This window comes from Bos javanicus, chromosome X, assembly GCF_032452875.1.
Source record: "Bos javanicus breed banteng chromosome X, ARS-OSU_banteng_1.0, whole genome shotgun sequence".
In the NCBI taxonomy this organism is placed as follows: domain Eukaryota; kingdom Metazoa; phylum Chordata; class Mammalia; order Artiodactyla; family Bovidae; genus Bos; species Bos javanicus.
In genome coordinates this window covers 37,492,583-37,519,596 of record NC_083897.1, presented here as the reverse complement: position 1 = coordinate 37,519,596, position 27,014 = coordinate 37,492,583, and the positions used below count along the sequence as shown (strand labels likewise).

The 27,014-nt window shown below is 39.9% G+C and overlaps 1 protein-coding gene across 4 annotated transcripts in view; it reads right to left on the bottom strand.

Annotated features, from left to right (window-relative positions):
- The window catches only part of F8 (coagulation factor VIII), a 142,232-nt gene that overhangs the window by 36,161 nt on the left and 79,057 nt on the right, over positions 1-27,014 (bottom strand). For all 4 annotated transcript variants that reach the window (XM_061408901.1, XM_061408900.1, XM_061408903.1 and 1 more), the window contains 2 exons: positions 26,143-26,352; positions 13,780-16,822 (listed from right to left, as the gene is read on the bottom strand). In XM_061408901.1, the coding sequence (XP_061264885.1) occupies positions 13,780-16,822; positions 26,143-26,352 (3,253 nt within the window). The remainder of the gene's footprint in view (positions 1-13,779; positions 16,823-26,142; positions 26,353-27,014) is intronic.

Sequence of the window (27,014 nt, the reverse complement as noted above, 5' to 3'; positions counted from 1 at the left end):
CCCACCCTCGCCCTCTCCCACAGAGTCCAAAAGTCTGTTCTATACATCTGTGTCTCTTTTGCTGTCCCACATACAGGGTTATCGTTACCATCTTTCTAAATTCCATATATATGCATTAGTATAGTGTATTGGTGTTTTTCTTTCTGGCTTACTTCACTCTGTATAATCAGCTCCAGTTTCACCCACCTCATTAGAACTGATTCAAATGTATTCTTTTTAATGGCTGAGTAATACTCCATTGTGTATATGTGCCACAGCTTTCTTATCCATTCATCTGCTGATGGACATCTAGGTTGCTTCCATGTCCTGGCTATTATAAACAGTGCTGCAATGAACATTGGGGTACAGTGGGATTGCTGGGTCCTATGGCAGTTCTATGTCCAGTTTTTTAAGGAATCTACACACTGTTCTCCACAGTGGCTGTACTAGTTTGCATTCCCACCAACAGTGTAAGAGCGTTCCCTTTTCTCCACACCCTCTCCAGCATTTCTTGCTTGTAGACTTTTGGATAGCAGCCATTCTGACTGGCATGAAATGGTACCTCATTGTGGTTTTGATGTGCATTTCTCTGATAATGAGTGATGTTGAGCATCTTTACATGTGTTTGTTAGCCATATGTATGTCTTCTTTGGAGAAATGTCTGTTTAGTTCTTTGGCCCATTTTTTGATTGGGTCGTTTATTTTTCTGGAATTGAGCTGCAGGAGTTGCTTGTATACTTTTGAGATTAGTTGTTTGTCAGTTGCTTCATTTGCTATTATTTTCTCCCATTCTGAAGGCTGTCTTTTCACCTTGCTTATAGTTTCCTTTGTTGTGCAGAAGCTTTTAATTTTAATTAGATCCCATTTGTTTATTTTTGCTTTTATTTCCAATATTCTGGGAGGTGGGTCATAGAGGATCCTGCTGTGATGTATGTCGGAGAGTGTTTTGCCTATGTTCTCCTCTAGGAGTTTTATAGTTTCTGGTCTTACGTTTAGATCTTTAATCCATTTTGAGTTTATTTTTGTGTATGGTGTTAGAAAGTGTTCTAGTTTCATTCTTTTCCAAGTGGTTGACCAGTTTTCCCAGCACCACTTTTTAAAGAGGTTGTTTTTTCTCCATTGTATATTCTTGCATCCTTTGTCAAAGATAAGGTGTCCGTAGGTGCATGGATTTATCCCTGGGCTTTCTATTTTGTTCTGTTGATCTATATTTCTGTCTTTGTGCCAGTACCATCCTGTCTTGATGACTGTGGCTTTGTAGTAGAGCCTGAAGTCAGGCAGGCTGCTTCCTCCAGTTCCATTCTTCTTTCTCAAGATTGTTTTGGCTATTTGAGGTTTTTTGTATTTCCATACAAATTGTGAAATTATTTGTTCTAGCTCTGTGAAAAATACCGTTGGTAGCTTGATAGGGATTGCATTGCATCTATAGATTGCTTTGAGTAGTATACTCATTTTCACTATATTGATTCTTCTGATCCATGAACACGGTATATTTCTCCATCTATTAGTGTCCTCTTTGATTTCTTTCACCAGTGTTTTATAGTTTTCTATATATAGGTCTTTAGTTTCTTTAGGTAGATGTATTCCTAAGTATTTTATTCTTTTTTGTTGCAATGGTGAATGGAATTGTTTCCTTAATTTCTCTATTTTCTCATTATTAGTGTATAGGAATGCAAGGGATTTCTGTGTGTTGATTTTATATCCTGCAACTTTACTATATTCATTGATTAGCTCTAGTACTTTTCTGGTGGAGTCTTTAGGGTTTTCTATGTAGAGGATCATGTCATCTGCAAACAGTGAGAGTTTTACTTCTTCTTTTCCAATCTGGATTCCTTTTATTTCTTTTTTCTTCTCTAATTGCTGTGGCCAAAACTTCCAAAACTATGTTGAATAGTAGTGGTGAGAGTGGGCACCCTTGTCTTGTTCCTGGCTTTAAGGGAAATGTTTTCAATTTTTCACCATTGAGGATAATGTTTGCTGTGGGTTTGTCATATATAGCTTTTATTATGTTGAGATATGTTCCTTCTATTCCTTCTTTCTGGAGGGTTTTTATCATACATGGATGTTGAATTTTGTCAAAGGCTTTCTCTGCATCTATTGAGATAATCATATGGCTTTTATTTTTCAATTTGTTAATGTGGTGTATTACATTGATTGATTTGTGGATATTGAAGAATTCTTGCATCCCTGGGATAAAGCCCATTTGGTCATGATGTATGATCTTTTTAATGTGTTGTTGGATTCTGATTGCTAGAATTTTGTTAAGGATCTTTGCATCTATGTTCATCAGTGATATTGGCCTGTAGTTTTCTTGTTTTGTGGCATCTTTGTCAGGTTTTGGTATTAGGGTGATGGTGGCCTCATAGGATGAGTTTGGAAGTTTACCTTCCTCTGCAATTTTCTGGAAGAGTTTGAGTAGGATAGGTGTTAGCTCTTCTCTAAATTTCTGGTAGAATCCAGCTGTAAAGCCGTCTGGACCTGGGCTTTTGTTTGCTGGAAGATTTCTGATTACAGTTTCAATTTCAGTGCTTGTGATGGGTCTGTTAAGATTTTCTGTTTCATCCTGTTTCAATTTTGGAAAGTTGTACTTTTCTAAGAATTTTTCAATTTCTTCCAAGTTGTCCATTTTATTGGCATATAATTGCTGATAGTAGTCTCTTAGGATCCTTTGTATTTCTGTGTTGCCTGTTGTGATCTCTCCATTTTCATTTCTAATTTTATTGATTTGATTTTTCTCCCTTTGTTTCTTGATGAGTCTGGCTAATGGTTTGTCAATTTTATTTATCCTTTCAAAGAACCAGCTTTGGCTTTGTTGATTTTTGCTATGGTCTCTTTTGTTTCTTTTGCATTTATTTCTGCCCTAATTTTTAAGATTTCTTTCCTTTTACTAACCCTGGGGTTCTTCATTTCTTCCTTATAGTCCAACTCTCACATCCATACATGACTATTGGGAAAACCATAGTCTTTACTATATGGACCTTTGGAAAAACCATAGTCTTTACTAGATGGACCTTTGTTGGCAAAGTAATGTCTTTGCTTTTTAATATGCCATCTAGGTTGGTCATAACTTTCCTTCCAAGGAGTAAGCGTCTTTTAATTTCATGGCTGCAATCACCATCTGCAGTGATTTTGGAGCCCCCCAAAATAAAGTCTGACACTGTTTCCCCATCTATTTGCCATGAAGTGATGGGACCAAATGCCATGATCTTAGTTTTCTGAATGTTGAGCTTCAAGCGAACTTTTTCACTCTCCTCTTTCATTTTCATCAAGAGGTTCTTTAGTTCTTCCTCGCTTTCTGCCATAAGGGTGGTGTCATCTGCATATCTGGACATCAATGCTTTTAAAGTCAGCTGTCTCTAAAAACGACTGGAAATTTATCTATTTCTCTAATTCTGTCAAGTTTTACTTGGTGTATTTTAAAGCCATATTATAAGTGAAGTGAAGTTGCTCAGTTGTGTCCGACTCTTTGCCACCCCATGGACTGTAGCCCACCAGGCTCCCCCGTCCCTGGGATTCTCCAGGCAAGAACACTGAAGTGGGTTGCCATTTCCTTCTCCATATTATAAGGTTCATAGTAACTTAAGAATGTATGGCTGCCTATTGAATTGGCTCTTTTACATTATAACATTTCCTGTTTATCTCTACAGAACTCTTGCTTTAAAATTTACATTCTGAAATGGAGCAGGACTCTATGATCCTTGCCCCTCCCCACCATGTCTTCTACCTGCCTTTTGCCTGTGGAAAACTTTAGTCAAAGAATAAATTTAATCAGAGAAGTGAAAAATGCTTAAATAAAGGAAAATAGTCTAAGGAGACTAAATAATAATCATGTAGTTATTAAGCATAGTCAAGGACCTTTATTTCCTTTGGACAAGTTGTCAAATGCTATAGATACCATTCTGAGCCATATCCTGTGAGCTCTCTTATAGATAACAAAATACCAGGTGGAGAAGTTAACTACATGATCACCAGACTGTACCCAAGACTTGAGCTGCTGCTATTCTGAGAACTGACTACAAGGAAGTGGGAACAAGTGTACCCCAGAACTGCATATTAACTTTACCTAAAACAGTGAAGATGATGCTAGTCAGACCACTGATGACCAACTGAAGATGACTGTTAGAGATGACTATGCTGTTTCTGCATGTAGACCCCCCTGCTCCAACTCTGTCTATAAAGCTCTCACCCCTGCTTGTTGGGGGGTGGGGAGTCAGCCTTTGGACAAATGTCTGCCATCTTCCCCCACCCAATTGCTGGCATCTGAAATAAAGCACCTTTCCACCAGCCTGGCCTGTTTACTGGCTTTTGAGCAGCGAGCAGCTGGACCCCACCCACATACCTTTCGGTAATAGATTTGGCGACAAAAGTGGGGCTGGCTACTGCTGGCTATGGCTGGTTAAGGCTGGCCACTGCTGGCTATGGTTGGTTATGGCTGGCTACTGCTGACTATGGCTGGTTATGGCTGGCCACTGCTGGTTATGGCTGGCCACTGCTGGCTATGTCTGGTTATGGCTGTCTCCTGCACTTTTATGGCACTGGCGTTCCTGGGTCTTCCAGGGGAGAGCTATAGCTATGACAATGTATGAGCCTGCTGCTCATGGCTAGCTAGCCCCAGGTAGGGGATTTGGGGGACATTCCTAGCAGTTGCCAAAGCCATTTGATTTGAGGATCCTCCCTGTTTCTACCCTGCTCAGCACTGACTGCCAACTTATGCTTTTCTTGGTGGAATGGAAACTTGCACTTGGGATGGGATGACGAGCTCCAAGACCAGGTAAGTCCACCAGTGTGCACACGGGCAACCTTCCCATTTGTGAGTGCTAGTGCTATTTGGGCCTTCTGGCCAATTGATTCTGACTGCTATGAGGACTGTGAGCAATAGTGCTGTTTGGGCATTCTTGCCAGTTGGTTCTGATGTGTGTCTGATGTTGAGAACTATTTGGGACACGAGGTACTGTTTGGGCATTCTTGCCAGTTGGTTCTGACATGTGTCTGATGTTGAGGATCGTTTATGAACTCTGACTGCTATTTGGGCATTTTTGCCAATTGGTTCTGATGTCTGTCTGCCATTGAGGACTGTTTGTGAGCATGAAGTGCTTTTGGGCATTCTTGCTAATTGGTTCTGATATCTGACTGCTGTTGAGGACAGTTTATGACCACCAAATGTCATTTCGGTACTTTGCCAATTGGTTCTGACATTTAACTACCACTGAGGACCGTTTGTGTTGGGTTTGGGACTTCGTACCAGACACCCTCAGAAAGGGTTTATGACAGATCTGTCATTTGGTGTGTGGGTGTGTATTCCATTTGTATGATTGGTACTCTTGCTGTCTTATGTAGAATGGGAAATTCAGGTTCAATTCAATAAGAAAAAATTTAGTTGTGAATTTATGACTAAAAAAAGAAAGATGATTTTTTTCTTTTTTGGACAATGTATGGCTACAGTATTCTTTAGACTCTGGAGAAAACTGGTTAAAATGAAACTCTTGAAATTCAAAAAACCCGTTCTTTTTGCATACGCAGTTGGGGAAAGCTAACTTGATAAAACACTTTTTTCAGACCCTGGGAAAACAAAAATATGCCTGGGAGTAAGTTTGAGATTGATGCTTATCATGTCCTTAAAAGACAAACACAGTCCACTTTGCCTGGATCTTCAGCCTTGGGTTAATTGTGCAAAGAAAACAAGGAAAAAAGCCTTTAAAATTGAATGTATAATTTCGCTATTCTGGCTATAATCTATAAACTGATTACCGACTTTTGTATTCTCCTAAGACCAAGAGGGAAACTTAAGATGTTTTGATTTATTAAACAGGCATATTGTACCACTGAATAAAAATTATGCTATGAAAAAAAAGTGTTTTCTGAGGTTATGAAATATGTTCTTAAGTTTGCCAATCAGAAAATGCTGCTGTAACATTTCAAGCACTTGTTTCTTGGTTTTATTAAAATTTTCAAGGGTTAAAATTGTGATGTGTAAAAATGATAAGCAAAACATTTTGGTATGTAAAGCAAGTAGGATATGTGCTCTCAACAAAGATATAAAGAATGGAGGTATTTTTGTTGAGGAAAAATGATGACAATAATTTTGTCCTATAGTTGTTTGTTTCTAGATGAGGAAATACAGGACAAAGTTGTTTGGATCTAGAAAGTGACCAAAGGTTTGTGAAAAAGGAATTTTGAAAAAAAAAAAAGAATTGTGTACATTATCAGGATTAAAATTAGACTAAATTTAATTAGGTATATGGATTTTATTAACAGTAACCTGATGCAAGACTGAAGTTGGTTTTTTTCTCTTAAGAAAACAAAGTTCTCCTGAAATATTGATCTGATTTTGGTAACAGAGACTTTTAATGGAAAGTCATTTTTTTTGTTTCTAATCATACTTTTGACGCCAGTGTTCAGGACGGAAAAACTGTCCAGTAAAGTTGTCACAGAGTATAGCTGCTCATGATGTGTAGCACTGCTGGCTTTATGTGTACTACTTAAAGCACATGTCTATGTTTGTGTGACAGTTGGGTATGAATGCTAAAATGTATGGCCTATAAAGCATTTCCCTATTAACCTCTGAGCCTGTTCATGATACCTGATTAGTTTTCCCCTAAGGTGGACAACTAGGCAAATATATACATAAAAAGGAGCACCAAGGGACATGGTTAGACCCAGAGCAGGCAAATGAACCACTCTGGCAATGTTGGGAAAATATATTGATTATCAATACTCTCTATGGAAAGAATTACAACTTAAAAAGGAAAAATGATGGAAAAAATATTCACATATTGAGGTATGGAAAAGTCATTCCGGCCAATAACAGGATTTAATCTGAACTTTAGGCTAACCAAAACAGCCTGTTCGTAGCCTATTAAACGTACATTGTACATCTGCTTTAATCATAAAGACAAAAAAGAGAAATAGTATGAAGGTGGATTTTGATTATTATACTCACTGTAATATGTCTAGTAATTTTCAAATGTTTGTCCAGGTACAATGAAAGTTTATTGCCTTTCTTATTCAGTATCTGTTCCTCCTCAAGATTGAGGAGTATCAAAGAAAAAGGGGGATTGAAACAGAGCAGGACTCTATGATCCTTGCCTCCCCCCATGTCTTCTGCCTGCTTTTTTCCTGTGGAAAACTTTAGTCAAAGAATAAGTTTAATCAGAGAAGTGAGAAATGCTGAAACAAAGGAAAACAGTCTAAGGAGACTAAATAATATAATGTAGCCATTAAGCATAGTCAGGGACCTTTAGTTCTTTTTCAAGGGCTGTAGATGATATTCTGAGCCATATCCTGTGAGTTCTCTTATAGATACCAAAACACCAGGTGGAGAAGTTAACTACTTGATCACCAGACTGTACCCATGACTTGAGTTGCCACAATTCCAAGAATTGACTGCAAATAAATGGTAACAAGTGCAGCCCAGAACTGCAGATTAACTGTACCTAAAACATTGAAGATAATGCTAGTCAGACCACTGATGAAAAATTGAAGATGACTGTTAGAGATGACTGTGCTTTTTCTGCTTGTAACCTTCCCACCCCCAACTCTGTCTATAAACAGTCTCACCCCCTGATTGTCATGGGGTGGGGGGTTGTGGGATCAGCCTTTGGACAGATGTTTGCCACCCTCCCCATCACCAGTTGCCAGCATCTGAAATAAAGCAAACTTTCCTTTCCACCAGCCTGGTCTGTTTACCGGCTTTTGAGGGGCGAGCAGCTGGACCCTACCCACATACTCTTTTGGTAACAATTCTACTTAACTTAGATCCTTAGATTTTAAGTGTGTCTCTTATTAACAATATATAGTTTGCACAAATTTTTAAGGAAGTCTGACACTTTTCTGTTTTGTTTTGAAAATTGTTTTTAGCCAATTAAATTTGGGCTGGGCTGGGTCTTCATTGAGGTGTGTGGGCTTCTTGTTTCAGTGCCTTCTCTTGTTGTGGAGCATGGACTCTAAGTGTGTAGGCTTCAGTAGTTGCAGCATGCAGGCTGAGAAGTCGCGGCTGGTGAGCTTGAGAGCCCGGGCTTAGTTGTCTCATGCTTGTGGGATCATCCCAGACCACGGATCAAACTCATGTCCCTTGCATTGGCAGGCAGATTCTTAACCACTGGACCACCAGGGAAGCCACATTTTTATGTTTTAACTGATACATTTAATTTATCTACATTTACTTAAAAAAATAGTTGGAGTTAAGTCTATCCAATTTTTTAAAACATTGAAGTATAGTTGATTTACAACATCATATTGGTTTCAGGTGTACAACATGGTAACTCAACAGTTTTTTTTTTTTTTATAGATTATACTCCATTTAAAGTTACCACAAGATAATGGCTGTATTTCTCTGTGCTGTACAACACACTCTTGCAATCTATCCTTTTTATATATAGTAGATTGTAACTTTCAGTCCCCTAGCCACATCCCTCTTCTCCCCTCACCCTCTTCTCACTGGTAACCACAAGTCTGTTCTCTATATCTATGAATCTGTTTTTGTTTTGCATATTCATTCATTTATTTGTCAGCTTCCACATGTATGTGATAACATATGATAACATAAGCATAATACCCTCTAGATTCATCCATGTTGTTGGAAATGGCAAAATTCCATTATTTTTCATGACTGAGTAATATTCCAGTGTGTATGTATACCACACCTTCTTAATCAGTCATCTGTTGATGGATACTTAGGTTGCTTTCATATCTTGACAATTCTAAATAATGCTGCTATGAACATTGGGGTGCATGTATCTTTTTGAGTTTTTGTTTTCATTTCCTTTGGATATATACTCAGGAGTGGAATTTCTGAATAATTTGGTAGTTGTTTCTTCTCTAATCACTCTTTCCTTTTGGGATTTCAATTAAAAATATGTTAGTCCTTCACATTCTATCCTCTTTCTTCTGATTATATGTTGTTGTATCACAGACTACCTCAAAAATTTAGTGGCTTAAAACAACAACTGTTTTTTATTGTACTTGTCAATTCTGTTAAGTCTGGAGTTCCAGCAGGGCATGGCAAAGTAATAGTTTCACTCTTCGTGGTGTCTAATGTCACTCAGTGGTATTCAACTGGCATCTGGGCTGGTCTGGAGGGTCCAAAATGGCTTCATTCACATGTCTATTGCCTTGATGGAGAATGCTGGAAAGTTGGACTCAGTCAGGACTCTCAGTCAGAGAGAGCGTCTGAAGGGATAGACATAAGCTGCATGATAGTTTCTGAGGTTGTTGTTGTTCAGTCACTAAGTTGCGTCCAATTCTTTGTGACCCCATGGACTACAGCACACCAAGCTTTCCCGTCCTTCACTCTCTCCCAGAGTGTGCTCAAATTCAGGTCCACTGACTCAGTGATGCCATCCACCCATCTTATCCTCTGTCACCCCCTTCTCCTCCTGCCCTCAGTCTTTCCCATCAGAGTCTTTTCCAATGAGTCGGCTCTTCACATCAGGTGGTCAAAGTATTGGAGCTTCAGCTTTAGCATAAGTCCTTACAGTGAATATTTAGGGTTGATATCCTTTAGCATGGACTGGTTTGATCTTCTTGCAGTCCAAGGGACTCTTAAAAGTCTTTTCCACCACCACAGTTTGAAAGCAATTCTTTGGTGCTCAGCCTTCTTTATGGTCCAACTCTCACATCAGTACATCTGTACTTTCTGAGAAAGCCTTGGGAATCAAATAGCATCACTTCCACTATATCTACAGATCACACGTTTCTGTTATATTCTATTCGTTGCCAGCACAGATCAAAAGGAGGGGAATTGGACTACCTTTTGAAAGGGAGAATGGCAAGGTCACATTGTACAAGAAGCATGTAGGACAGGATATCTTGGCACATCCATCTTTGGAAAATAAAGCTGGCTAAAATCTTTGGGCTTCCCAGGTGGCACTAGTGATAAAGAACCTGCCTGCCAATTCAGTTCAGTTCAGTCACTCAGTCGTGTCTGACTTTTTGAGACCCCATGAACGGCAGCATGCCAGGCCTCCCTGTCCATCACCAATTCCTGGAGTTTATTCAAACTCATGTCTGTTGAGTCAGTGATGCCACCCAGCCATCTCATCCTCTGTCGTCCCCTTCTCCTCAAGCCCTCAATCTTTCCCAGCATCAGGGTCTTTTCAGATGAGTCAGTTCTTCTCCTCAGGTGGCCAAAGTATTGGAGTTTCAGCTTCAACATCAGTCCTTCCAATGAACATTCAGGACTGATTTCCTTTAGGATGGACTGGTTGGATCTCCTTGCAGTCCAAGGGACTCTCAAGAGTCTTCTCCAACACCACAGTTCTAAAGCATCAATTCTTCAGTGCTCAGCTTTCTTAATAGTCCAACTCTCACATCCATACATGACTACTGGAAAAACCATAGCTTTGACTAGATGGACCTTTGTTGGCAAAGTAAGGTCTCTGCTTTTTAAAATGCTGTATACCTGTGGCGGATTCATTTTGATATTTGGCAAAACTAATACAATTATGTAAAGTTTAAAAATAAAATAAAATTAAAAAATAAACAACTTTACAGAAAAAAAAAATGCTGTCTAGGTTGGTCATAACTTTTCTTCCAACGAGCAAGCGTGTTTTAACTGCATGGCTGCAGTCACCATCTGCAGTGATTTTGGAACCCCCCAAAAAAAGTCTGACACTGTTTCCACTGTTTCTCCATCTATTTCCCATGAAGTGATGGGACCAGATGCCATGATCTTCGTTCTCTGAATGTTGAGCTTTAAGCCAACTTTTTCACTCTCCTCTTCCACTTTCATCAAGAAGCTCTTTAGTTCTTCTTCGCTTTCTGCCATAAGGGTGGTGTCATTTGCATATCTGAGGTTATTGATATTTCTCCTGGGAATCTTGATTCCAGATTGTGCTTCATCCAGCTGAGCGTTTCTCATGATGTATTCTGCATATAAGTTAAATAAGCAGGGTGACAATATACAGCCTTGGCGTACTCCTTTCCCTATTTGGAGCCAGTCTGTTGTTCCATGTCCAGTTCTATGTTGCCTCCTGACCTGCATACAGATTTCTCAAGAGGCAGGTCAGGTGGTCTAGTATTCCCACCTCTTTAAGATTTTTCCACAGTTTGTGGTGATCCTCACAGTCAAAGGCTTTGGCCTAGTCAATAAAGCAGAAGTAGATATTTTTCTGGAACTCTTGCTTTTTTGATGATCCAACGGATGTTGCCTATTTGATCCCTGGTTCCTCTGCCTTTTCTAAATACAGCTTGCACATCTGGAAGTTCACGGTTCACATACTGTTGAAGCCTGTTTTGGAGAATTTTGAGCATTACTTTGCTAGTGTGTGAGATGAGTGCAACTGTGTGATAGTTTGAGCAGTCTTTGGCATTGCCTTTCTTTGGGATTGGAATGAAAACTGACCTTTTCCAGTCCTGCGGCCACTGCTGGATGATACAGGTTTGATCCCTGGATTGGGACGATCCCCTGGAAGAGGTCATGGCAACCCATTCCATTATTCTTGCCTGGAGAATGCCAAGGACAGAGGAGCTTGGCTGGCTATAGTTCATGGGGTCGCAAAGTGTCGGACATGACTAAAGTGACTTAGAACACATAACCTTTATTATCTCTTTTCTATATTACATTTTAAAATTTATGCATTCTGCATTTCATATTATTTCTTTTTTATTTACCTACTACTTCACCAATTCTTTCTACATGATGCTTTCGTGTTTTAATTGTATCTGGTGATTCTGAGATCTTCAGTCTGTGAGTTTGTATTTGACTCTCTATTGTTTCTGTGGCCTCTTGCTTACTTCTCTTGTTTTGTACCCAGCATTTTTGTGTTCTGGAAATTGTATCTCGAGTATTTGTGAAAATAACCTGAGGCCTAGAATTTTGGTTTCTTCCATGAGAGGTTTTATGTGTTCTACCAGATGTCTGCAGGCACTGCAAATTCAAGACTTGCTTAAATTATGATCAAGGATAGGGATTTAATGGACAATACACATGACCAAAAACTGGGCTATAAGTCAATGAAGTACAAGTTTAACTGGTTTACCATTACTTTGAGGATGTAGCCCTTAAAGCAGGCATGGTTTACAGCTACTTTTATTCCATTATCATCCCATGAAATCTTATTTGAATGTTAGTAATATGATTATAATGCTCAAATTGGTATCTTTTAGCACAAACCACTTCTTTGGTTTCAAGACTCATATATCAAACTGCCTACTCAACATCTGAACTTGGATATCTAGTAGGCATGTCAAATTAAATGTGTACAAAACAGACCCTTGAGTGTCTCCTCAAATAAATCTGTTCTGCTTCATGGCTTCCACATCTCATTAAATGTCACCAGCTTCCACCTAGTTGCTCAGGAGAAAAACAAAACATTTTTCAGTTTTCTCTCACCATTCCTCCCCATCCTCAATCTAACAGCAAGCCTTCTCTGCTTATCTTTAAATTATACTCAACATCCTTACATTTCTTTTTATTTTCACCCTCACCACCCTGTTCAATAGAATGGGAAAGACTAGTGATTTCATCAAGAAAACTGGAAATACCAAGAGAAAATTTCATGCAAAATGGGCACAATAAAGGACAGAAATGGTATGGACCTAACAGAAGCAGATGATATTAAGATGAAGTGGCAAGAATACACAGAAGATCTGTACAAAAAAGGCAGTAATGTCCTGGATAACCACGATGGTGTGGTCACTCACCTCTGCCCTACCCCTGCACAGACTTCTTTACTGTACTCCACTCATGCTGGTCCTTTTTTGTTCCTCAAGCATGCTAAACTTGTTTCATTTGCAGGGTCTTTGCATTTCCTGTTCCCTCTACTGAAAATGTCTTCTCTCAAACTTTGGTTAGCAGACCTCATTTTTGTTTGTTTTTTAATTTATGTGACTGCACTGGGTCCTAGTTGCAGCATGTGGGATCTTTATTTGTGGCATTTGGGGTCTAGTTCCCTGACCAGGGATTGAACCTTGGCACCCTGCATTGGGACTGTGGAGTCTTAGTCACTGGACTACCAGGGAAGTCCCTAGCTGACCTCTTATCATCATTTAGGCATCAACTGCACAAAGAGAATGTTTCTGACCACCACAGTGAAAGTAACACCCCCTGTCACTCTCTACCATATCATTCAATTCTACTTTTTGAACAGCACCAAGATTCCCTTATTTAGTTTTTTACTACTTTATTGCCTTTTGCTTTTCCCAGCAGAATATAAGCTCCTGCTTTGCTATTCTCCAGTGTCTGTGCAAGTGCCTGGCATGTAGCAGGTGCTCAATAAATATTTGTTGGCTGATTTACTCTCCTTATGTTTATCTTTCAAATTTCTGTGTTCTCTCCCCTGACCAACCTCCTTCTGCTCCCTTAACACTGAAATTCTCTCATTTTGCCCTCTGGATCCCCAGTACTTTGGAAAACGACCTCCCCTGCCACCTCAGTCCCATTACCACACACTTCACTGCTTCCTGCTGTGTCTATCAGGGCGCACTCAGGAGATTAAGCCTTACCCAGCAGCTCATAAGCTGTTAGGTGAGGCTGACTTCCTTCCTGTTCCACGTGGCTGCTTCTTGACTCTGACCTCTCTACCCTTTTGTAGACCCCTCTTCTTCTCCATCCCACCAGAGTAAGAGTTTCATGCTACCTGGATTTACCATCCTGTAACCCTCATTGTTAGTGTCACCACCTAACCTCCCATTTGCTCCTCAGCTTCATCTAGACTTTGCCACTTGCTTCTCAGCTTCCTCTATAAAACAGTCTTTGGAGTCTCATTGCTGCAGATTGATTGTGCCTTCCCTATTGTTTCAGTACCTGGTCAAGTCAAAGGTCACAACAGTAGCACAAAGGAATAATCAATGGACCCATACCTGTTTCTTAGTGCGTAGGGGGATCTACTCATCCCATAATCCCAGAGCCGCTCCACTGCAGCAATAAAATAGTGGCGTGTTCTCTTTTGAAAGCTGCGGGGGTCCTGATTTTCATCTTCACCATAAATGTCAAAATCTTCTCTCTTTGTTTCAATTGACAAAGTATCATCATAGTCAGTTTTGTCTGGCTCTGGCTGAAAAGTAGTAAGGGTTATCTCCCTTTGATGGCGTTTCAAGATTGGTGGATTTTGACAGCACACCCTTCCAGTCCCTCCTTGCTTTGGCCAGGGAGCTTCTCTTTGGGCCTTATCTTCTCCTTCATTTGTTACTGCTATTGAATAATAGTTTTCACTAGGGTCTAGGGGCAAAGTGATATCTTTTGTCTTCAAAGATGTGAGTTTGTGTGACCTCTCTAGGGATTTCCAGTCTTCTTTTGGTATCAAGGTAGCTGACTGGTTATCCCAAGCAAGGAGACCCAGCAGCTTGGAGGGAATCTCTTCAGAGCTTTCTGTTGTCCATTTCAGAGATGGCACTTTTCCAGTCCTGTAGACTTTATTCAATTTAACAAGTCCCTGTGTTTTCTGAAGGAAGATCTCTTCCCTGAGATCCAGGTGGGCAGGAGAAACCTTGCTAGTTTTTGTAGGCAAGTCTTCCTGATGAACAACTTTCCCAGATGCTTCAGACAAGCCTGGTTTCAACAGAAACATGTTCTCAAGTTTTTTGTACATGAGTGGATTTGTGGCCTGTTTCCCCGGGGTGCTGCTCTTTCTTCGACTTCCGATCACTTCCAATGTTAGGAAGGCTAAAGAAAGGTTATTTTTCTTGGCTCCGTGTAAGAAATGACTGGTTTCTTGGACCCCAGAATGACTTGCCCCCAAGTTATAACCATAGGTTGATGCTGGAGGATGAGAAGAGTTATGTTGAGGTGGGATCTTGGTCACATCTGTAGGTCTAATTGACCTATGACTCCTCAAAGAACAATCTGGTAAGAAGGACTGAGTAATGGTCCTTTTCTCCATCTTGTTGTGTTCTATCTGTGTGAAGGTACCCTGGGTCAAATGTTTCATGCTTTTGGACCACTGAGTTGAGGTGTCATTCAGAGTTACCCCCCTTTCAAGCTTTACTTCTTCTCGTGGGAGTCTGGATTGTTTCAAACCCCGCTTATCACGGTGAGGAACTGCATCCTGCTGACTTGGGATAGGAGACAGTTTTGTAGTGCTTGGAGATTTCTCTACCATTTGTTTTGTTTGATTCCCTAAGCCTTCCACGTTTGCTTCCACCCTTCCTTTTGAGAAATGGGCTGCATGAATCCTGGCTCTTTTTGCCGAATCACTTAATGACCTGTTGTCTTGAAGTCCTGGAGTATATGTCTCTTCATCTAAACCTCTGACATTTTGCTTAGTGCTCAGTGAAAAGAGATTCTTCAGGAAATTCTTAGTTCCAATCACTGTATACACCTGAGGCAAAACTGTGTTCTCAGGGATTAATGTCTCTTTCTTTTCTGTTTCTTCCTGGGATTTTTTTTCTTGATTGTCTGTATCATTTTCTTGGACATTAGCCAAGTTAGTAAGAACTATGCTTTTGGTATTTGGAAAAATCATCTCTTTGAGGCTGGTGTTGTTGCTAAATTCATCCTCTCCTGCTACTGCCTTATTCTTTTCTGATAAGACATTCTGATCTTTCACAGAGTTTTCTGATACTGATGATGTTAATTGCTTTGGACTGGGCCTTTGCCCAGAGCTTAGGGAGTTCTTGTCGTGGGTCCTTTTTATCACGTTTGTTGAATCTGGCAAAAACAGAGTCTTGAAGAATGGTGTATCTGGATATTTTGTATCTAGTGGCTTAGGGCCTTCTTTTTCTTGGTGGATCATTTCCCTTTTTTTGGATGAAGTAGTTTTATTTGACATATGGCTTAGTCCAAAAGATGTAGTATTTTTGTGCATAAACAATTCATCATGATTCAAAGAAGTCACTTCTTGAAAGTTGGTATTACTGTCTATTACAATATCCTGCCAGACTGATGTACTATTCTCAATTAATACTGTTGGGTCATCAATGTGAGTCTTTCTATTAGTTGTTGAGTTAGCTGGTGCCTTGTCTGTCTTTACCAAAGAGATATTCACTTTAAATAAAGCATCATCTTTGTTCAATGACACAGGTCCATGAACTCTTTCCTCTTTAAATAGCCTATCACTCTCCAGTGATAATGCATTTTCTCCCAGTGAACTTTCTTGACTATTCATTAAAGCTGCTTCTAACAACTTGGAATTATTATCTTCTTTACTCAAGCCCAAAGGTACACGTGACCCAATAACATGAGATAAATTTTTGCCAAATACAATGGCACCTAATTGACTATTAAAATTAACTGGCATATTTGGGGGTCCGAAGGAACCTGTCTTTTTAGTACCTGCTGACAACTTGTCTGATGGAATTGTTGGTAAAGGCATTAGATTGTTTGATGAACTTGAAATTTTTAAATTAAGTTTGTTCAACTCTGCCATTATAGTTGTTCCCAAATTCTCATTTAATCTTACTGGCAGTTCTGGCTCTTGAGTAAATACTCTTTCCCCACTGTGATGCAGCTCTGGTCTAAGATGTGCCACTTCAGATGGGGATGGGCCCTTGATTCTTTCTGTTGGTCCAGGTAAATGATCAGTAGCCTCATTTCTGGTTTCTTGGAGATCAGATAAGGATAATCTGTGTGGAGTAGGATTCTGTCCCAAGAGCATCAACAGATCACTAGAGGAGACACTTTGTTCTGTAAGCAGCTGCATTTTCTCTCCAGACTGAGGGTCAATCTTCTCCATGTCATTTTCTGGAGTCATGGTGGGTTTGAATTGCTTTTGCCTAGTGCTAGGGTACCTTGAATTCTTGGAGAAGCTTCTGGGTTCAATGACATTGTCGTCACTCAGCAAGGTTGGAATATCTTCATATGTGTCATAATAATCGCCAACGTTCCTGTCACAACTATCAACCTTCAGTAAGGCTGTCATGCCTCTGTTTCGAAAGTCTGAGTTGTGGCACCCCAGAACCCACAGACCTGGAGATGAGGAAGAATAAGACTCTGATTACTCATAACTCAAGTCACAAGCAAGATCTGTGCTAGAGGTTCTCTTCCATTCCCAGAAAAATGAAAAAAAAAACTACTCAGTACCATTATATTGCCAGTTGTTATATTAAATGCCAGACACACATAACAGTAGTCCAACAATGATAGTAAAAGTGGTTTTTGCATTGCTTCTGTTGTGGCATATCTCTTTGTGACCACAAGAAAGGGATGTGATTTTAAATAAATATATATTGGCATAAAAATGGAGAAATGTAATTAACATACACAAGAGTGGTGAGTCTTACTAGTCACATAGAACTTGGGTGATGACAGTGACTTAATTCTGGAAATTTTACATAGGGCAGCTGTTTTCACTATACAGCACAGTGCTGTAGGTTCTACAGTAACATTATGTGCTCAGTGCTCAGTCGCTCAATCGTGTCCAACTCTGTGTGACCCCATGGACGGTAGCCTGCCAGGCTCCTCTGTCCATGGGATTTTCCCAGTAAGATTACTGGAGTGGGTTGTCATTTCCTCCTTACTGCCTGGGGTCAAGTCCCAGCACTACAATTTATCAGCTGTGTGACTTTAAGCAAGTCCATTGAGGTCTCTGAGCTCGAGTTTTCAAATTTATAAATGACTCATTATTAGTATCTAATAATGCACTCAAATCACACAACACAATGCCAAGCATCCACTATGACCAATGTGTAGGATAAGTAACCATAAGGGAGCAGGACTTAGGTTTAGGATACAAATAACATAATAACTCATCACAGTGCTAACAGTATTAATTTCTACTATGAACAGGATTATCTGATTGAAAGAATTTTATGGTGATGAAGTATATGCATAAGCATAAATGGAAACAAATACACCTTTACTAAGCTACCCATCAGGTAAACGAATGGTCTTATCAAGTTACAGAAGCAAAATCTTAACTGAAAAATTTTCTCAAAGTATATTTCAGAGCCCTATTAGACAATAGGGTGCCCATGAAAAATCTTCTGTGTTCAGACATTTTGGAATTAATTCACATTGCATTCTATGTGCAGCCTGATAATCACTCAAACAGGAAATGAGAATAAAGAGATTTTCTAATATACAAGGATTCAAAGTATCTACCTCTAATTCAGCCATTCTCAAGATGTGATTAGAGAATGTTTTCTACTGAAATAAAGGAGTATATTAAAAAATATGAAGACATGGGATACAAGAACCCAATTTCATGATATATAAAGCATATTTTTGATTTTATAAAACCATTTTGGGTTAGAGTAGATCAGAACTGGTGTTGGAATGAATAATTTAAATCAGGTTATTGACTAAAAATTCCACTTTTATAACTTCAGTCAGTTCAGTCACTCAGTTGTGTCCGACTCTTTGCAACCATGGACTGCAGCACACCAGGGCTCCCTGTTCATCACCACTCCCAAAGTTTGCTCAAACTCATGTCCATCGAGTCAGTGATGCCATTCAACCATCTCATCCTCTGTCATCCCCTTCTCCTCCCACCTTCAATCTTTCCCAGCATCAGGGTCTTTTGAAGTGAGTCAGTTCTTTGCATCAGGTGGCCAAAGTATTGGAGATTCAGCTTCAGCCTCAGTCCTTCCAATGAACATTCAGGACTGATTTCCTTAAGGACTGACTGGTTTGATATTCTTGCTGTCCAAGAGACTCTCAAGAGTTTTCTCCAACACCACAGTTCAAAAGCATCAATTCTAAAGCACTCAGCTTTCTTTATGGTCCAACTCTCACACCCATACATGACTACTGGAAAAACCATAGCTTTCATTGATTATATGGACCTTTAACAGTAAAGTATTATCTCTGCTTTTTAATATGCTGTCAAGGTTTGTCATAGCTTTTCTTCCAACCTAGACAGCATATTAAAAAGCAGAGACATTACTTTGTCAACAAAGATCCGTCTAGTCAAGGCTATGGTTTTTCCAGTGGTCAGGTATGGATGTGAGAGTTGGAGTATGAAGAAAGCTGAGCGCCAAAGAATTGATGTTTTTGAACTGTGGTGTTGGAGAAGACTCTTGAGAGTCACTTGGACTGCAAGGAGATCCAACCAGTCTACCCTAAAGGAGATCAGTCGTGGGTGTTCATTGGAAGGACTGATGTTGAAGCTGAAACTCCAATACTTTGGCCACCTGATGTGAAGAGCTGATTCTTTGGAAAAGATCCTGATGCTGTGAAAGATTGAGGGCAGGAGGAAAAGGGGATGACAGAGGATAAGATGGTTGGATGGCATCACTGACTCAATGGACATGGGTTTGGGAGGACTCTGGGAGTTGGTGATGTACAGGGAGGCCTGGCGTGCTTCAGTTCACGGGGTCGCAAACAGTTGGACATGACTGAGCTACTGAACTGAACTTCTTCCCAGGAGCAAGTGTCTTTTAATTTTGTGGCTGCAATCACCATCTGAAGTTATCTTAGAGTCCAAGAAAATAAAGTCTGTCACTGTTTCCATTGTTTCCCATCTATTTGCCATGAAGTGCTGAGACCAGATGCCATGATCTTAGTTTTCTGAATGTTGAGTTTTAAGTCAGTTTTTTCACTCTCCTCTTTCATTTTCATCAAGAGGCTCTTTAGTTCCTTTCTGTTTTCTGCCATTAGGGTGGTGTCATCTGCATATCTGAGGTTATTGATATTTCTCCCAGCAATCTTGATTCCAGCTTGTGCTTCATCCAGCCCAGCATTTCACATGATGTACTCTATATATAAGTTAAATAAGCAAGGTGATAATATACAGCCTTGACATACTCCTTTTCCAATTTGGAACCAGTCTGTTGTTCCATGTTCAGTTCTAACTGTTGCTCCTTGACCTGCATACAGATTTCTCAGGAGGCAGGTAAGATGGTCTGGTATTCCCATTCAGTTCTAACTGTTGCTCCTTGACCTGCATACAGATTTCTCAGGAGGCAGGTAAGATGGTCTGGTATTCCCATCTCTTTAAGAATTTTCCAGTTTGTTGTGATCCACACAGTTAAAAGGCTTTAGTGTAGTCAATGAAACAAAAGTAAATGTTTTTCTGGGATTCTCTTGCTTTTTCTATGATCCAACGGCTGTTGGCAATTTGATCTCTGGTTCCTCTGCCTTGTCTAAATCCAGCTTGAACATCTGGAAGTTCTCAGGTTCTCAGTTCATGTACTGTTGAAGCCTAGCTTGGAGAATTTTGAGCATGACTTTGCTATTGTGTGAGATAAATACAATTGTGAGGTAGTTTGAACATTCTTTGGCATTGCCTTTCTTTGGGATTGGAATGAAAATTGACCTTTCCCAGTCCTGAAGCCACTGCTGAGGGTTCCAAATTGCTGGCCTATTGAGTGCAGCACTTTCATGGCATCATCTTTTAGGATTTGAAATAGCTCAGCTGGAATTCCATCATCTCCACTAGCTTTGTTCGTGGTGATACTTCCTAAGGCCCACTTGACTTCACTCTCCAGGATTCTGGCTCTAGGTGAGTGATCACACCATCGTGGTTATCTGGGTCATGAAAATCTTTTTTTGTGCAGTTCTTCTGTGTATTCTTGCCACCTCTTCTTAATATTTTCTGCTTCTGTTAGATCCATACTGTTTCTGTCCCTTATTGTGCCCATCTTTGCATGAAATGTTCCCCTGGTATCTCTAATTTTCTTGAAGAGATCTCTAGTCTTTCCCATTTTATTGTTTTCCTCTATTTCTTTGCACTGATCACTGAGGAAGGCTTTCTTGTCTCTCTTTGCTATTCTTTGGAACTCTGTATTCAGATGGGTATATCTTTCCTTTCCCCCTTTGCCTTTTGCTTCTTTTCTTTTCTCAGCTATTTGTAAGGCCTCCACAGACAACCATTTTGTTATAACTTAGCTAAATCTAATACTTCCTCTCCCTGACAAAGACAGTAATGGGTGAGAAAAGGGGAAATGAAACTCCATAAACAGGTTTGGAATGACATCCACCATACTCTGAGAAAGACCTGGGATTGAGAATAGTGTCAAGAACTTTAGTTATATCTGTACTGGTTGAAAATTTGTAATGACAACATCTTTTTGTATTACATGTGTGAATAAAAATATATTAGATCATTATAGTAATTAATAAATTTCAATCCAAGAGCTTAAATGAGAGTTCAAAAAAAAACCTCAATTAAATAACCAAATAAAAATAAATTCTCTCTCTATATATAATTTGAAATAAGAAAGGAGATATAACCAGAGATGCAAAGAAAATTAAATTACAGTTCCCTTGGAGACACAGCTGCCCATCTCCTACTCCAGCTTCTGACACAAGCATATGCTTTGTCTTTCTGTTTTTGTTTTGTTAATGGTTTCTTTTTCTGTGCAAAGCTTTAAGTTTAATGAGGTCCCTTTTATTTATTTTTGCTTTTATCTCCTTTGCTTTAAGAGATAGAACCAAAAAATATTGCCACAGCTTATGTCAAAGAGTGTTTTACCTATGTCTTTTTCTAGGAGTTTTATAGTATTCAGTTTAGGTCTTTATTTTGAGTTTATTTTTGTATAATATACAAATTCTCTAACGTAATACATTAGAGAATTTCTAATATCATTCTCTTATATGTATCTGTCCAGTTTTTTTTTCAGTATCTGGAGACTGTCTTTTATCTATTGTATATTCTTGCTTCCTTTGTGATAGATTGACCATAGTGTGTGAGTTTACTTTTGGGCTGTCTACCCTGTTCCATTGATCTATGTCTCTTTTTTTTGTACCATACTGTTTTGATAACTGTTGCTTTGTAGTCTGAAGTCAGGGAGGATGATTCATCTAATTCTGTTTTTCTTTCTCAAGATTATTTTGGCTAATCAGTGTCATTTGTTCTATGAAAAATGGCATTGGTAATATGATAGAGATTTCATTGAATCTGTAGATTTCCTTGGGTAACATAGTAGTTTTTACAGTACTGATTCTTCCCATCCAAGTACATGATCTATCTTCCTATCTTTGATTTCTATCATCAGTGTCTTATAGTTTTATGAGTACAGGTCTTTCACCTAACTCTTTGTGGCCCCATGACTGTAGCCTGCCAGCCTCCTTTGTCCATGGGATTTTCCAGGCAAAAATACTGGAGTGGGTTGCCATTCCCTTCTCTAGGGGATCTTCCCATCCCAGGGATTGAACCTACATCTCTGTATCTCCTGCATTGGCAGGGGGTTCTTTATCACTGAGCCACCTGGGATCCCTTTGTCTCCTTAGGTAGGTTTATTCCTAGATATCTTATTTTTTATGATGCAGTTGTAAATGGGACTGTTTCCTTAATTTCTCTTTCTGATAGTTCATTGTTAGTGTATAGAAATGAAACAGATTTTCTGTATATTAATTTTATATCCTGTGAAAAGTGAAATTGAAGTCACTCAGTTGTGTCCGACTCTTTGTCACCCCATGGACTATATAGTTCATGGAATTCTCCAGGCCAGAATACTGGAGTGGGTTGCTTTTCCATTCTCCAGCGGATCTTCCCAACCCAGGGATCAAATCTAGGTCTCTCACATTGCAGGCAGATTCTTTACCGGATGAGCCACAAGGGAAGCCCTAGTGGTGTTATATCCTGTAACTGTACCAAATTCTCTGATGAGCTCTAGTAGTTTTTTGGTGCTGTCTTTAGGATTTTCTATGTACAGCACCATGTCATATGCAGATAATGACGGCAAATAGTGACAAAGAGTGACATCCATTGGTGGGTGAAGCTGGTTCTGAGAAGTCTTCTGAAGCTAGAGAAGTCTCACTGAAGGGCAAGACTAAGGTCCAGGGGACTCTAGGCCTGGTGCCTGCCCATTGGTGGGCAGAGCTTGGTCACAGGTTCTCTGGCTGGAGGTCCTGGATCTGGTGACTGCACAATTGTGTGCAGGGACAAACCCTGTGCCCTCTGGTGGGCAGGGCCATGTCCAGGGGCTGCTGTGGTCTCAGGGGGTTCTTAAGGCAACCTGTCTGTTAGTGGGTGGGCTGTGTTCATGCCCAGTTATTTGCTTGCCATCATGTGTCCCAGAATTGGCACCTATAGATGTTGAGCCAGGACGGGACTGCATTTTCTTGCTAATAAGCCAGACAGAGGATTCCTCAATGGCATTTGCAAGCACCAGTGTCCATGTGGTAGAAAGAGCTCCCCAGAATGGCTGCCACCAGTTTCTATGTCCCCAGGAGGAGTTGCAGTTGCCCCCTGCTTCTCCAGGAGACTCTCCAAAATCAGTAGGTGAGTCTGACCCAGCCTCCTATTCCTGCTTTTGCCCTGGACCATGTGAGAGTGAAGTCTCTATTTCCCCCAGATCTATGAGACTGTCAATTGTATGCATTACTGGCCTTCAAAGCCAAATGCTCTGGGGGCTTGTCTTTCTGGTCCAGGATCCCTGGACATGGGAGTCTGATATGGGGCTAGATGTCTTACTTCTTTTGAGAAAGCCTCTGCACCTGTAATTCTTCTCCTATTTGTGAAATGCCCACCCAGGGATATAAGACTGGACAATATCATGATGTCTGCCCTACCATCTTATTGCAGTTCCTTCTTTATAGCTTTAGTTGTAGAAGATCTGCTCTGGTAGGTGCAAGTCTTTTCCATTGATGGCCGTTCTGAAAATAGTGATTGTGATTGTGGTGTGCCTGTGAGAGGAGGTGAGCTCAGGGTCTTTCTACTCTGCCATTTATTCATGAATGGACACTTAGGTTCTTTCCAGGTCTTGGTTATTATGAAGAGTGCAGTGATAAACATGGGAGTGCAGGTATCTCTTCAGGATCCTGATTTCATTTCCTTTGTATATATACCCAGAAGTGGGATCGCTGGATCAGATGGTAGTTCTCTTTTTAACTTTCAGAGGAATCTCCACACAGTTCTTCATAATGGCTACACCAATGTACATTCTCACCAACAGTGCACGAGGATGCTTTCTCTACATCCTTGCCAACATCCTTATCATCCTCTGACTTTTTGATAACAGTCATTTTGACAGGTATGAACTGATATCTTACTGTGGTTTTGATTTGCATTGCCTGATGATTAGTGATGTTGAGAACATATTCATATACCTGTTCATCACTTCTTTATCTCTTTTTGAAAAATGTAATGGTATTCCATAAGTCCTGCAGGCTTTTTTCATTCCTTTTTTTCTCCTCTTGACTCAATAATGCCAAAAGATTTATCTTGGAGTTTGCAGATTCTTTCTTCAGCTTAATCAAGTATGTTTTTAAAGCTCTCTGATGCCTTTTTTCATTCATTGTATTCTTTAGCTCCAGGATTTCTGGGTTCTTTCTTTCTTTTTCAATGTGTGATTCAGCAGCTCCAGTTCCAGAGAGGGTACAACAGCATAGACCACATGCAGCTCGGTCAGCTGAGGTCAGTGTCAGCAAAGATTATGGAGGGTCCTTAGTTGTCAAAGCTGTGAGTGTCCATGATGGTGGTGAGGGTTGTTGACCTCCTAGGTGGTGAAGGCTGCTGGGGTTCTTTTGTTCTTCTTTTCACCCACAGACTGAGGCCCTAGCTGAGGGGATTCTTGGTGCTGGGTCTGGCATGTGAGAACACAGGCCTGGGTAACAGTGCTGGTTTCTGGGGCAGAGACGTGCATGCATTTGTGATGATTCCACTGTTTGGAGTGCGGGTGCCTAGTGTGACAATGGAATTCACTGTCCCTGTGTTTGGAGCCTGAGCACACCTGCTGTGGTGGTGCCAGTGTCAAAGGTGCAAATGGGCCATTAGCCAAAAGTAAACCATATGCTGGGCGCATGGCAAGTATCACCACATTTAAAAGAACTGTAATCATACAGAGTCTGTTACATGACCACAGTGAAGTTAAAATAAGAAATCAGTAACATAGAACAGGGGCTTTATTTAGCTTGAGCTTTATAATCAAGATAGAAAATTTCCCCTCAAGACACATAAAGCAGAGTTTCAATTTGTCTTTAGAATTTAACTCATCACCAAAGTAGTTTACAAGCTTCTGAAAATATTGATATTTTAAATAGCATTTTCTGCCTACACACACACACACACACACACACACACACACACACTTTCTTTGGTTTAGACAATTACAATCATAATATGTATACTGTTTTATAACATTTTTGCATGTTTTAAATTTATTCATTCATTGAAAAAATGTGTATTAAGCATCTACTATAGGCCAGGCACTATAAACATTGGGGATTCAATGACAAACAAGATGACAAGGTCTCTGAGACCTTGCAACTTAGATGTAAAGCAGATAATGAAGATATAAACATGAAGAAACAAGATACTTTCAGAGGTATTACTGGAGTTCTGTCAGGGTCTTCTTCACTCACTTCCCACAAAAATACATTACTGAAGTATAAGATGAGTTTCTGGATATGAAGGTGAATCTATGGTTTTATATGATAAGATTGGTTTTGATTCCCTAGAAATTTCCCCATGAGAATTTATCTCCAGAAAAGTCATAAGTGTAAGAGAATAACTGCAATCTGTTAGGTTTAGACAGGGTCAGTGTTCCTCCTGATCACCAGACTGCTGCTGCTAAGTCGCTTCAGTCGTGTCCGACTCTATGCGACCCCATGGACTGCAGCCCACCAGGCTCCTCCATCCATTGGGTTTTCCAGGCAAGAGTACTGGAGTGGGGTGCCATTGCCTTCTCCAGATCACCAGACTGGGTGCACTCAAAAGCTTTGCCTTTGAGTCATTCTGGAAGGAGGCAGATGAGAAGTTGACAGCCACGTTCGTCTTGAAGGCTTCACAGTGGTTTGATGGTATGTGCTCATGCAAGAAGAGATTATTATGCACTTCCCAACAAAACCAATGTTCACAAGGCACACAGAAACATATTTAGCCAGACCCTGTGTGTTAATTGCAGGTATAAATGTATATTCACCACTACAGTCTAATAAACACACTTAAAAGGTTGGCCTACAGCAAGTAAAGGCACTTTTTTAAAGCAAAGACTTTTAACTTAAACATTTGCTGTGGTGCATATGTGCATGTTCAGTCATGGCCAACTCTTTGCAACCCTATAGACTGTAGTCCGCCAGGTTCCTCTGTCCATGGGATTCTCCAGGCAAGAATACTGGAGTGCGTTTCCATGCCTTCCTCCAGAGGATCGTCCCAACCCAGGGATCAAACCTGCATCTCTTGTATCTCCTGCACTGTGGGTATATTCTGTCCCCACTGAGCCACCTGTGAAGCTCATTTGATATGGTCCTGTCATTAAAATGCCTTGCAATTACTAAAATCACCTGAACCATTTAGCATGTGATGAGCTAGTAGGCAGATGTGAGCTAGTGGGCAAAAAACCATGTGAATGGCCAGTGAAGCAAACACTGCTGTTAGTAAAAGAATAATATAAATAACTAACCTGGATTTTCCATTGACATGAAGACAGTTTCTCCTGAAAAGGGGAATAGGGTGAGTGTATCTTCATAGACCATTTTGTGTTTGAAGGTATATCCAGAGAAGAAGACAGAGAGGAAGTCAATTTGGGCTCCAACACTTAGAATGTACCAGTATGCCACCTCATGCAAACAAACCGACAGCTGCAAGCTATCAAAAACATAGCCATTGATGCCTGCAAAAGAAATGGAGAATAGAAGATTTTAGCAGTATCTGGATTTATTATTTTTTGTCATGATATGATTATAAATGATTATAAGTTATGCTCCATATCTTATTTTCAAAAAGAGATAACATTATACCTTCCAAAAAAGCAACCTGTAATGCTTGATCAGCTAGGTTTCAGTCTCAAAGTGAGGAGAGTTGTAGACCATGGTAATGATGCATTTAGGTGCTATATGGTGGGTGGCAGGTTAATGAGGAGGAGGGCATTTGCATGGTCTCAGTGTATCTCCCTACACACTGAATATTAGATGCAAAGAGAAAAATAATAACTATACAGAGGGGGAAAAAAAAAACAAGAAAATCTTTGATCTGGTGATTAAAATAATTATCTGCTAATGTTCCAAATTCAAGGAAACACATTTCAAAGAATCAGGACAACTAGATCCAGGACTACAGCCTGAACTTGGAAGAGGAAATGCTACAAAGAACAGCATTAATTGATACAACTGGAATATTGGCTGTCAATTAGATAAACGTATTATATTATGTATTAGATAATGAATCAATGCTACATTTTCTGAATTTCATAACTCCACTTTGATTATGTAAGAGAATATATTCATTCATAGGAAATACACAATAGAGTATTAAAAGATAAAGGGATATGATGTC